This window comes from Cyprinus carpio, chromosome A24, assembly GCF_018340385.1.
Source record: "Cyprinus carpio isolate SPL01 chromosome A24, ASM1834038v1, whole genome shotgun sequence".
Lineage (NCBI taxonomy): Eukaryota > Metazoa > Chordata > Actinopteri > Cypriniformes > Cyprinidae > Cyprinus > Cyprinus carpio.
Genome location: NC_056595.1, coordinates 17,549,285 through 17,562,657, shown reverse-complemented (window position 1 = coordinate 17,562,657; position 13,373 = coordinate 17,549,285). Strand labels below are relative to the sequence as shown.

General features: G+C 35.0%; 2 protein-coding genes across 3 annotated transcripts; one reads left to right on the top strand and one right to left on the bottom strand.

Moving 5' to 3' along the window:
• Positions 1-2,881: 2,881 nt before the first annotated feature.
• LOC109102887 (calcium/calmodulin-dependent protein kinase II inhibitor 2-like) lies at positions 2,882-5,299 on the bottom strand. The gene is made up of 2 exons (XM_019116232.2): positions 4,861-5,299; positions 2,882-4,188 (listed from the first exon to the last, which is right to left on the bottom strand). The coding sequence occupies exons 1-2, from the start codon at positions 5,027-5,029 to the stop codon at positions 4,118-4,120; spliced, it is 240 nt and encodes a 79-aa protein (XP_018971777.1). The 5' UTR covers positions 5,030-5,299; the 3' UTR covers positions 2,882-4,117.
• Positions 5,300-6,251: 952 nt separating this feature from the next.
• On the top strand, positions 6,252-11,528 carry LOC109099385 (acetylcholine receptor subunit delta-like). 2 transcript variants are annotated; one of them, XM_042714464.1, is made up of 13 exons: positions 6,252-6,412; positions 6,483-6,617; positions 6,965-7,110; positions 7,284-7,328; positions 7,433-7,542; positions 7,617-7,772; positions 7,877-7,989; positions 8,069-8,269; positions 8,436-8,547; positions 8,711-8,825; positions 9,994-10,204; positions 10,306-10,424; positions 11,072-11,528. In XM_042714464.1, exons 2-13 carry the CDS (start codon positions 6,560-6,562, stop codon positions 11,252-11,254), a joined length of 1,569 nt encoding a protein of 522 aa, XP_042570398.1. In that variant the 5' UTR covers positions 6,252-6,412; positions 6,483-6,559; the 3' UTR covers positions 11,255-11,528. The 2 variants fall into 2 exon arrangements, with proteins under 2 accessions (XP_042570398.1, XP_042570397.1); XM_042714463.1 differs by having other exon boundaries at positions 6,259-6,617.
• The last annotated feature ends 1,845 nt before the right edge of the window (positions 11,529-13,373 follow it).

Here is a 13,373-nt window from a genome sequence, read left to right as displayed (position 1 = left end):
TAGAATTTAGCAGGAATAGACAGTATATTTGCAAATTCTGAAATATAGCCAATACTGTAAGAACAATTAACACAACATTCAAAAAGTCCACTCTATTCTTTTATAACTATAATTATTATGCAAATAATTGTATTAAAACACATGTGATCAAAAATCTATTAAATATGTAATTGAATAAATAATTATCAGATTGTGCCAAAAATAAATATGCCAAATATAACATATACAAATATATATATTACATACAAATTTCCATAGTGTTATTTTAGTATCATTGTTATACTGTTATGTTGATATTTAAAAATATATATATTATATTTTCTGTTTACACTTTTTGATGTGTTTTTGTCATTTGTATTAGTTTTTTTTATTAGTCGTTTTAGATATTTTAGTACTAAAAGCTAAAATAAAATAAGTAAAATAAGTTTCTGCATATTTTATTTCAGTTAATTAAGAAAAAAGTTCAGAAAAGATAAAAGATAAGATAAGAAAAACAGATTTCATTAAATTAAAAAAAAGACAGCCTGACCCTCCCTTCCTCAAAAATCTCTTTTGCCTCTTCTTTGTTCTTCTGTCTCTCCTCATCTGACCTTTCTTTTGTTCCTTATTTATTATCACATACTCAGCCTTTCTTCCATCCAGATTCAGTACGTTGCCTTAAATATTCCCTAACATTCAATCTGAAATTCAAACTCACAATGACATGTTGGTGTGTGCGTGTATGTGTGTGTGTGTGTGTGTGTGTGTGTGTGTGTGTGTGTGTTTTGTGTGACATAACAGGACATAACAGACACAACTTTGTATAATGACATGGGTATGACACAGGTATTACAAGGAGAGGGTGACTTATGAGGACCTAACCCATGTCCCCATTTTCCAAAACGCTTATAAACCATACAGAATGAGTTTTTTTGAGAAAGTAACAATGCACAAAGTTTCCTGTAAAGGGTAGGGTTAGGTGTAGGGTTGGTGTAGGGCAATAGCACATACAGTTTGTAAAGTATAAACATGCAGATCATCCCAGCTGGGTGTCCTGCCTCCTGGAGCTCCTGTCGTGGTCGGACGCCTCTCCTCTGGATTTGTTGCAAAGAAACATCAAACATCACACCGTGCTGCAGCGGAACACAAACTCTTCTGAGTCCTGCATTAATAAACCAGAAATCATTCATTTTTAATTCGCTGTTGAAATGTAATTTGTGTCTATTTTAGAGCTCGGTAAGAAAAGGAGCTTGAGGGTTGTTTAGATTCTTCTGTGCTAGTGGAGGCACTACTTCATGGCCCATTACACACCTTCTAGGACGCATTTGTTTGGGTCATCATGAAAACTGATACAGCAAATAAAACTGTTGAACTGAAACTGAACCTTCTTCGATCAGGATTTGTGGTTGTAATACAGATGAAAGCACATTTGAACTGCTAAATGGAATTATTCATAATATGCATAAATATGTAAATCGCTGATGCAGTTTATTTAAAGAAGTGTTTATTTTTAACCCTGTTTTATATATATCAAATATTATTTTATTTATTTAATTTTTTTTTCTGCAGTAACCAGCCTGCATCACATTTGCTGAATGAAATCCAATACTTGTTTCTTACTCATTTATTGGCACTTCCTCACTAAATATGATGTGCATTTTGTAGCATTTTTGATTTCAATAACTATTTGTAAAGTGAAGAAATCATACAAACTGCCACAAAGGCATGATTGCTATCTTTGTCTGAGTCAGGTTAATACTAGCTGTTCAATTTGCTGGGCGATTTTCCCATGTATGAATGATTCTAAAGACATTATTTTAGGCTATAATCTGAGGTTATGAAAACTAGGTTAAAATGTGAGGAAAATGCAAACATGGCCCAGATGTTTTCAGCTACATCTGTGGGTATTTTATTTATTCAAACAGTGATAGAAAATAACAGTTTTTGTGGGGTAAAATAATGAAATATCTTCTGCTTTTAAGCTGTCTGTATGTGTTATAAAGTTATTACTGATATTTTTGACCTCAGCATCACCTAATATTAGGTCTTTTTGCAGGCTTTTGCTAATAATATTTTATAATATTATTTTGTTGCAAACACCTAAAGCAAAGATGTTCACTTGAAAACTGAAAAATGACTAAACAAATATCTGCTCTGTTGTCAAACTGGTCAATTTGGACACACTTTTTGCTTCAAAACAAACGTCACCTTCCTGTTCCTGTTGTTTGTTTAAGCCTGGTGGAAAGAGCACTCAATAATGGCTTATGTTCTCTAGTTGTTTAAAGTCGTGTTTATCTCCAAGGGGTGTATGGATGTGTGTTTCAGGTAAGTGCAATTAAGGGAACACAGGTGAGAAGGACGGGTGGTTTAGCAGTGTGTACTGTGCAGTGTTTGGGTGTCCGGTGATCACATTTGGATATTATAGATATAGCATACAGTTTAATTAAGTTGATAATTATCTGGTTACATACAGTAATAGTTTATTATTAAGTAGTTTATTGTGTTGGTTTGAATAGAGAATAACTATTTTTATGAGTATAAACTAGTAAAGAATATTTTTCTGCAAGTTAATTTAAACTAGCTGAAGGTTTGCATGCCCTGAACACATGCGCCACAGTGTTGGTTTGTTTGCTGATTATTCCTCATGCTCTCAGCTTGACTGACGGGGCAACACTCACTCTAATTTCTGATAACAGCTGAATTTATCGAATTTGGTCTCATTCCTGCATTAGAGACCCCTTAAACTCACCAGATTATATGTAAATTAAAGGATTGCCCATGATCTGCAGTTCACTCTTTTTCATCTCAGTATTTGTTATTCCTAGTCATTTATGAATCTACTGTATGTTCTCATTTCCCCTCCAGTTATTTAAGTAAAAAAATAAAGAAAGAAACCTCATGATGAATGAATCATCTGAATTCATTTATTCATTCATTTGTAGAATGTAGAGACATTTGTGTACAATTTTTTGCTTCATAAATTGGTTATAAGCTTGAAAAATATCCCATGCACAATAAACCACACACTGAACATTTTAAAATAATACAAAAACAAACAAATAAATAAATAATCAACTGAGATGCTCACACCACTGATGTAATTACAGTGAGAGTGCTGTTGAACATACTCTGAAATTATATTTCCAAACCATTTCATTATCAACAAAGACATGAGCACTTATTGCAACAGAAAGCGTGTTTATGCTGATTTGTGAAACCCCCTCCCCAAAATAACATTCAGTCTGTCCTTTATGATTATGTTTTATGCCTCTGTATCCTCACATACCCTGTCTGTGTTGATGATCTAGTATTGTTCTGAGTAACAAATATTCAGATATAAAAAATACAAATATTGATTTTGGTAAAAACAAGCGTGCCTGGGTTTAAAAGAGGTGGAAACACCCGCAATGGCACAAGAGAGAAGTTCATGCAAAGAGAACTGTATATATTAATCTATACACGACGCCAAACAAATAAACAGTCATAGAAAAGATGCAATAAATCAAACAAGAAGTACTCCTTCTTATTTTCCCTCCATTGCTGATTCTTCAGATCTTCCTTGCTGGCTTTAAGTGGCTTTGTTGGCTATAAAATGTATTTTGGGCATATGATCAGTCAAGGATTGAAAATGGAATGGATGTAGATGTGAAGGAAGTGAATAAAACATGTAATCAATCTTCCCTCGATTACATACATCATCCCATTTCCATGCAAGATATAAATGTAGCTTATTTCTCTGGAAAGACAGTCAAGTTGTGCGTCAGGTGCTGAACTGGACAGCTCCCTTGAACGAGCAGCTCATAGTGTGATAGATGCCTATGAAACAGGGGCTTCTGTTTGTTGATGTCGTGATGAAATCTCACACCCAGACCCACGGCGTCTACGAGACGAGGGGCTAAATGACCAGAAATCATGGGATGCTTTCTTCACAGCAGCGGTTTGGGATGGGTTTCAGTTGGAGAATTGCCAGCGTCTTCAAATCTCGCTATTTTAACCCATCGTGCAGAGTGGCTCTTCATCCTTCGTCCTGTACTCATACACTGAACCATCATCTTCACCTCTCGTTCACATGCACAGGCGACAAGTGCGTCAAACCGGTGATTAAAAGAAAAGGTTGACAAAGTATAATCGTTCAAGTTTACACACCAGGAGTTGACTTGTCTGTCATCCCTTTGAGAACTTCATCTATTCGGTCATCTTCAATGACCACTGTGGAGAAAGGACACAGTTTAGTAGAGCTTTTAAATTGTATGCATAAAGGCAAGAAAAGTAGCATTTATCTAATTATGTCAGCAGGAAAATGTGCTATCAAGAGCTGTTTTTTTATGTACTGTATGTACACTAAGATAACCTTCATTTTAGTGGAAAAATAATAATAACTGTAACTGGTTAACTGTAGGTTCCCTCAACACATACAGTGAAAAATTATATTAGATTTTATTTTAATGCAAAAATATTGTAAAAATACTGTAGAGAAAAAAAAAAAAAAAAATTAAAATAAAAAAACTCAATTCCCATAAAATTGAGTGAAAATGCTAATACATAAGACAATACATGTATGTTTACTGTAAAATGTAAATTCATATTGCATATTTATACATTCCAAGAGTTCTCTGCATGTTGCATCAGATTAATTTTTTTAAAGCGTATATTTTACACTTTCTTCATATTCACAATTTTTTTTTTTTTTTATTAGGCTACTATTACTGTTTTTGTCTCATGTGTTTACTTGATGTTAATTTGTGTTTATGTGTGTAACCTTGTGCTCTGTTTGTCATGTTTATTAGCCATCGTTACAGGTAAGTTCAATTTTAATATGTTATGATGATTGCATATTCACATTTATTTTTTCAAAGTAATATTAACCCGCTTGATACCTACCGTGGTTTGCCCTGCCAATCTGCCCGAGCTTCGGTGGCCTTTTGGACTGTGATGTTCCGAAAAACGAGTTCGTGTCTTGCAGTCGACAGCTGAAGGAGAGCTGACTGACATCACTGTCCGCCCCGTAGCCGTTCATCTTCCCCTCGTTGTATGGCAGCACTTCGGACATGGCTATCCTACTCAAGATCCCAGCTAAAGTTGTGGGGAAAAGCGAATATTATTTGTAGGAAGATATAAATAAAGTCTGTCTAAACTACTACTTTTTTTTTTTTTTAATTCAGTGTCGGAAAATACAGTCCAGGTAAAAGCCTGGATCAACTATCTATCAGCAGGTGCAGTCGTGCTGCTCTCCTAACCGAACCGTCGGTTGTACCGGAGAGAGGAGGGATGCGTCCGCCAGCAGATGAGCTCTTGTGAGAAATACAGGGAGATTCCGAGACCATAAAGGAAACCCAGAGGGAAAAGTGAAGTCATTCATCCGGGTTTGAAGGGGGAGGGAATAGGGAGAAATAAATAAATAAGGATACACGAGTGAAAGACAGTACAATACTATAGTAAGACGTTTAACTAGAAATTAAACTAGTATCTATATTACTAGTACCTATTATACTAGAAAGTAATCAGTTATTGACTAGTATATCTTAATTTCATTGTTTACTCCAATATAAATTCCCCACTTGTGTTTATTCGTTATTTTGCATCCCAATATTTCCAAGTAGCTTGGTACTAGTAACCAATTGCAAATTTGTGGTTCGGTATGTATTCCAATTGTTGATGGAACCCAGTTTTACTTACTAGTAGCCATTCATCAGCCCTTGTCGGCTTTAGTAAAGTAACAAGAATGAACATTTGACTTAAATATATACAAATAAAACCAGATATAGCAGTGCTTATTTATTTATTTATTTATTTTACTTATCAGTGAATTCAGAATCACATGATCTAAAATACACAATTTATGACCTCACTAATCCTAAATTTTATGTCAAAGCATTGAGTAAATATGGGTAAATATGTGAAAAACTGCTGCCCATCCTGGCGTTGCTCTGTTGTCTCCTTGTTAAAAACCTTGAGTTATCTTTTGGCTCCCTCTGCTGGGCATTTTCAAGACATCATAGAGCTTGTATAGTAGCAAAAAAAAAAAATAAAAATAATAATTTAAAAAAAAAAAAAAAAAACAGAAACCCTGATGAAAACATGACAATCCAACTCTCTTTTCCAACTCATGTCAGCCAGCACCAACGGCTTCCATGAGATCTGACGTTTGCCTTAAAGACTCACAGTCTGTGTAAACACATTCTGTTTCGGTGACAGGTGGCCTGCTGTAGGAACACCAATGGAATGTTGTTGATCCATTTTTAGACTAGCCATGTGGACAAAAGTGGAGAGCGGTGCAGTTGGCATCTCACAGTTTATGAGGGGTGGTTTGGGTCGACTTCTCGGTTGAGATAAGAATGAGTGTTGGGAAAAGGACATATATTTTTGATCACTTTGCTCACTCAGTTTGGGCCCCTAATTATTGCTGAGCACTCCAACAGTCTCTTTAGTGCAGGTAATCAACATTGGACATTATGTGTGTGTTTTTTTCCTCTCTGGATTGATTCCACACCTGTCTGTGTCAGTCAAGGGAAAAGCGGTGCAGTAAAGCCCTGGATGGGCACAACAATAACAGTGATAGGAAGTCATACAACCGCATGACATGATGAGAAGCTTTCTTCATCTGTTGACGGTGTCCTTGTTTTTCTTCTTTCTCCAAGGTAGGACAAACTAAATAAATATTTAATAGCTTAATATCCTCTATCTGTCAGGTGATCTTTCATGCTTATATAGTAAAACAACTACTAAATGGTAAGTTATAGCACTTTAAGGACTGAATGGTGATTGCATTATATTAAAGATTGTTATTGAATCAGTAGAAGATTATCATTATGTTTTAACAATGACAATGTAAAATATTTTTAGAGTAGCGGAACCTCTATAATTTTGTTGTTTTGTAAGAGTACTACATCTATATACATAGCTATTTTCATCATAAAAATGTGGTACCCAAATACACATATTTGATAAAACTTTCTGAAAGGTGAAGATATGTTCTGTTTCGCAGAATGTTGGGGCCGGAATGAAGAGGAACGCCTCATCAACTACCTTTTTAAGGAGCGTGGCTACAACAAAGAGCTTCGTCCGGTCCAAAATAAAGATGATACTGTAGATATTTATCTGGCACTGACACTTTCTAATCTTATTTCCTTGGTGAGTATATAATATTGCCACTATAAACAGTTTTTGTACACAGAGCAGGGGAGATATTAAATATTATAAACCAGAAATATTAGTATGGACTATTTCATACTGTACAATATGTCAAATAAATATTGTCTGATACTGTGCCAGTCTGTCTAACAAAGATGTTTTTTCCATGACAGAAAGAAGTTGATGAAACATTACTAACAAATGTGTGGATGGAGCATGTAAGTACATTATATGAATTCCTAAATGTATTGTTTTATTTATATATTTTTTTGTTTAGTATTTAATATATAATATATAATATATAATATAATATTTTCTTAAGGTCTGGACTGATTATAGACTTGAGTGGAATGAAACAGAGTTTGATAACATTCCTGTCCTGCGCCTGCCACCAAGTATGGTGTGGTTACCAGAGATTGTTCTTGAAAACAAGTAGGCTATCTTTCTCCATCCTTGATATTTATGGTTTTTATGAAAGTAGTTACATTTATTTTTCTTTAAAATAGCAATGATGCCCAGTTCCAGGTGGCCTATTACTGCAACGTGTTGATCTATTCCAGTGGATATGTGTACTGGTTGCCTCCAGCTATATTTCGAAGCTCCTGCTCTATAAACGTCAACTACTTCCCTTTTGATTGGCAGAACTGCACACTAAAGTTTAGGTACATTTTGTAGTATGTTTATACGTATTTGTACCTGCTGCATGAATTACTTCATGTATTTTATTGCCTAATGACCCCCATGACACTCATTCTGTCTCTATCAGCTCATTAACTTACAATGCCAAAGAGATTAGCTTAAATCTGAAAGAGGAGCAGGACGAGGATGGGAAGTCCTACAAGGTGGAATGGATCATTATCGATCCTGAGGGATTCACAGGTGAGATCTGACAGAAAGATATTTATCTTTTTCTGCTGTTTCATCCAAATATTCAATCTATCAGTCTCCTTTCTTGCAGAAAATGGCGAGTGGGAAATTGTTCACAAGCCTGCCAGGAACAACATTTATAAAAACATCCCAGTGGAAAGCAACAAGCACCAGGATATCACCTTTTACCTAATCATTAGACGAAAACCTCTGTTCTACGTTGTCAACATAATCATTCCCTGCGTGCTCATCTCTTTCCTGGCCTCACTCGTCTACTACCTGCCTGCGGACAGTGAGTGTACTACACATATGACAGAAATACCATGACAGAGTATTGAAAGAAGCAGTTAATATGTTTGTTACATATATCAGAATAAATATATGTTTGCTTGTTATGTATTTTAAATTTCCATACATGTTACAAAACTGTATGTCATTACATCTTTTTCCTGTTTCAGGTGGTGAGAAGATGACATTGTCCATCTCTGTGCTGCTGGCTCAGTCTGTGTTTCTGCTGCTAATTTCACAGCGCCTTCCTGAGACGTCTATGGCAGTTCCCTTAATTGTGAAGTATGCCAATATCAGATATATTGCATGAGAATGTTTCGGTATCACTAATATAGAATAAATTCAAAAAGCTATTGACGATACTAAAGTATTGATTGAAGTTATTTATTAATTAGCAACAGTAAAAAAGTAATAAAATGTTTTTTTTATTTTTTTATTTTGACAGGTATCTGATGTTTATCATGGTATTGGTCACTGTGGTGGTGCTGAATTGCGTAATTGTGCTCAACTTGCATTTTCGGACACCCAGCACCCATGTCATGACCGAATGGACCAAAGAGGTCAGGCCCTAACTTCTCTGTGTTATAATTACATTTATTTTTATTTTTTTTGCATGTGAACCTAGCTGATAATCTCATTCATGATAAACTTTGACTATTGTGTCCAAAAATGTTGCTTTTTATTGATGGTGTGTAATAGTAGCAGCATATGCATACAGAATTTTGAAAATTATTTTCATTTCATGTTCAATATTAACATTCTGTAGTATTTTGTCTAAATAAATAAAAAAATTAACACAATAGCAAAATCAAGTAATTTAAATACTTTCAATGAATTTCGATCTCACAATATTATAATGTACAGTATGAAAAATGGGATTGAGATTTGCTAAAGATTACATTTATTTATTTTCTTACTTATTTATGCATTCAGCAGATGCTTTTAAAAGAGAAACAAAAGCAATTCGTCAATGAAATTTTTTTGAAAATTTATGATGTAGATGTATTAAACATTAGAATTACATAACTTGTTCAGCAATGGATCCTCTGCAGTGAATGGTTGCTATCAGAATGAGTCTAAACAGCTGATAAAAACATCATAAAAATTTTTATGAGATCCACACAAATCCAGTCGAAAAGCTACAAGCTGTGTATTTGTAAGAAACAAATCCAACTTATTTTTAACTTCTTTGCTTCCGGCCAAAGCACAAGTCTTATATCCATAATATTGCTTTCTCCAGTGAAAATGTTGTCTGAATCAGGAGAGATATGCTCAGATAAAGCACCATTTACAAGCGAAAACAGTTCTATTAAAAGTGTTAGTGGATTTTGATGTGAGAGGACAACAGGGGATGGTCTTTTTCATAGGAGAAAGCGTTATTAGGGATTTTGGCCAGAAGCAACAGTTTAAAGTTAAAACAACTTGATGGATTTGTTTCTTACAAACACAAAACTTTTTACTTAAGACATTAATCGAAGGATTGAAGTCTTTTGTGACTATTATGATTTTTTAAAATAATTTTTATATATTTAGCTGTTTAGACTCTCATTCTGACGGCACCCATTCACTGCAGAGGATCCACTGGTGAGCAAGTGATGTAGTGCTACATTTCTGTTGTAACAAAGAAACAAAATCAGCTACATTTTGGATGGTCTGAGGGTGATTACATTTTTAGCAAATTTTCATATGCATTATCTTTTTAACGACTGCTCTTCTTGTCTGCTACAGTTCTTTTTGGAGCGACTGCCTCGTCTTCTTCACATGTCCCGTCCTGCCGATGACAAACCCAGCCTGGAAGGGGCGTTGCCGCGGCGTTCCAGCTCACTGGGGTACATCGCCCAGGCCGAGGAGTACTATAGTGTTAAATCACGCAGCGAACTGATGTTCGAGAAGCAGTCTGAGAGGCATGGCATGGCTGCTCGCCCCACTCCCAAAGCTAGTCAGTCCCACATGATCAGCATGACACTTTAAACTCACATTATAATCATATTTAAAGTGTTACCATAGTTTAATACCATTAAAAGAGTAAATTCTTCACAGCGTACACATCCAGTAATGACTCAGAGGTGTCAGAACAGCTCTACAACGAGATGAAGCCAGCTGTGGAAGGAGCCAATTACATCGTTAAACACATGCACAACAAAAATGACTATAATGAGGTAAGAAGACAATTAAATCCAACTTTGCAGGAGATGATTCCCTCTTCCCTTTAACCCATTTGATACAGCATATTTGATACAGCAGGTTTTCATAGTAATTTAGGTATCACAATAAATAAATATAATTTCTGAATCATTTGTAGTGATGTTTTTTATATAACTTTTTTGTTTGTTTGTTAATTTTGTTTGTATCCTTTAATATATGAATATATTATATTAATATAATGATATATTATATACTATATGTTATAATTTTATGTAATATCATTTTATTATATTATTATTTTTTGTATAAATTAAATAAAATACTAAATATTATCATATTTTAATAATGATAGAGTAGACTGCATACATAAAGAAATACATACAAATATTAGTTTCCACTATGAATTTATCTTATAAAAATATATTTTTAATTTTAACTTAATTATTAATTTAATAAATTCTTAATCCATTTAATTTAATGATTCATTTAATTACATTAAGCACATGCACAACATGACCATAACTAGATGGTGCTGTGTGAAAGGTGTATTGAATTATTATTATTATTATTATTATTTATTATTATTATTATTATTATTATTATTGTTGTTAAATATAAATATAATTTTTTTCCACAAGCTAAACACATGTTTCTACTCCAGGAAAAGGACAACTGGAGTGGGATTGCCAGGACAGTGGACAGACTCTGTTTCTATGTGATCACTCCAGTTATGACGTTAGGAACCATCTGCATCTTCCTGATGGGCATCTACAACCAGCCACCAGCGCTGCCCTTCCAGGGAGACACTTTCACCTATACAGAAGAAAACAAGCGCTTTTCATGATCTCTGTACACCACACCAGTGTGCTAGATGAATAATAGCACCAGCACTCTGTGAAATATCATAAGGGATATTCTGACAGCAATGCAGAGCATGAATATAAATTACTCTCCATTTAAGCTGCTTATGCAGGCGTGATTACTAATATTATGTAGCCTATGTGGTTTAATAAGTGTGTCTCTTCTGCTGTGAGAAGAGGAATAAAATAATAATGCTTGCGATTTCCTCCTGGGTGTAACTGTTGTTTCAGTGGTTAATTAAAGTTTTTCCACAGCCATTTTTGCTGTGTTGTTATTGCAGAACAATCTCACAGGGACATGTATGTTCAGAACAGAAACAACCTAATCCATTGAGAGGATCATGGACATGCAAGGAAAGCAGAACCCACTATTTTAAATTATATATACAGTTATAAATGGAACAGCTCACAAACCAGCTTGAAAGTCTGTTATGCAGTTATTTAAATAAATCATAAATTCTGCACTGCAATATTTCACCACTAGGGTTTAGTATTGCACTCAAAATCTGTTCATCATCCTTCCCTTTCATAATTAACACTGTTGTGTTATTGAAGTACTTGAGCTATTATATAGCACCACAGGGACAGGAGAAGGAGAAAAACCACTGGAGTGAAAAATGTAGAGGTTTGATTATGCATAGTGTAATAGACCGTAGTTGAATCATTCAACTTTTAGGTCTAAATTACATCCTGTCATTAAAGTACATAAATCTTCCTTGGTGGTGGAAACGCAGAGAAGCAGACACAGTAAAAACAGGTTTGAAATGGAGAAAACTTGATTTTGTGTGCAAACCTACCCATGCAAATGTCATTGTCATGATGCAAGGGTGTTGCTATGTGGTTGCTAGGGGGCCACTTATGTCCCCAGTCAAAAGAACCCACCTTTATATTTTTTTTACCCCTACTTTAATGCAAGTCTACAAGATTTTTTTGCTTAATTTTTGTCTGCCAGTCATACAGTCATAACAAATAGTTAGCACTCTCTCCCTATCAGTACATACACAATCTTGTCATTTAAACCACTGCTTGGAGGCCCTAGTAAACTCAGACTGTCATTATCTTTTTTTTTTTGTTTTTTTGCAGAAAAGACCAAGCCTCAGATAGAAGGCCACACTGTCCTTTCTAGAATGTCTTTGCCCCATTTAGATGAAATTAGGATTTTCCCTCCATTACAGTTCAAGGCCCTTCCTTCCTGCTCAACCCTTCCTGAAGTTGTGAAATGAATAATTAATAGTCCATATGCTGTGGGTTATTAAGTGAAAATAACTTAAAAATGATCTGGAAGTTGGTAGTAAGTTGTAATCGATTGACTCTTAAAAACCTTGTTACTGTGGTCCACACAAATTGGTTTTGAGATTGGATCTGAAATCTAAACTGGAGATTAATCCAAAGTTGCTGACAGTGGGGCGGCCAAAGAATAGATCTATATCCCCACCACAGGGACCCCAGCTGCTCTAGACATTTGTCCATTGGTCTTGATAGAATGGCTTAATGGCCTGCAATCGCTCTGTTGGAGAGTGTTTGTTTAGTTTTGTGGAAACGGCCATCCATCAGCAGAGCGGTTATGCTATTATAGTGAGAGAGAGAGAGAAAAGCTCAGACCAGCGAGACCAATAGCTTCAAGAAGGCTCATCAAACAGGCATTGTGATTACTGAACCAAAGTGATCTATCAATCTTTAGTTGAGTAACATTGATGTAAGAAAGTATCATGTACTAAAAGCAGAAATGTAAAGCTCATCTTTTTGTAAAAGGACATTTATGAATTCTTACATTTTATATTTGTAAATATGTTAATCATCAATCGCATTTCCCATAATTTCTGGAATTTGATTAGAATCTCAACTTGCAATGCTCAGTCCGTGAAGGAAACACTCTTTTTTTAGATAGTTCGTTCCCATGAATGGATAAGCGGGTTAACAAAACCCTAACTGGTTCATAAAAACTGGGTCGCGATTCAGTCTGAGAACAAACAGAACGATGGATTAAGTGAATATTTATCTACAATCAGAAACAAGCCTGAAAAATCATCCTAATGATTTCCAGTGATGAGGACTTGAAGTTCAACACCTTCACGTGTAACGTTTTGAGTAGGTCTCTGCAGG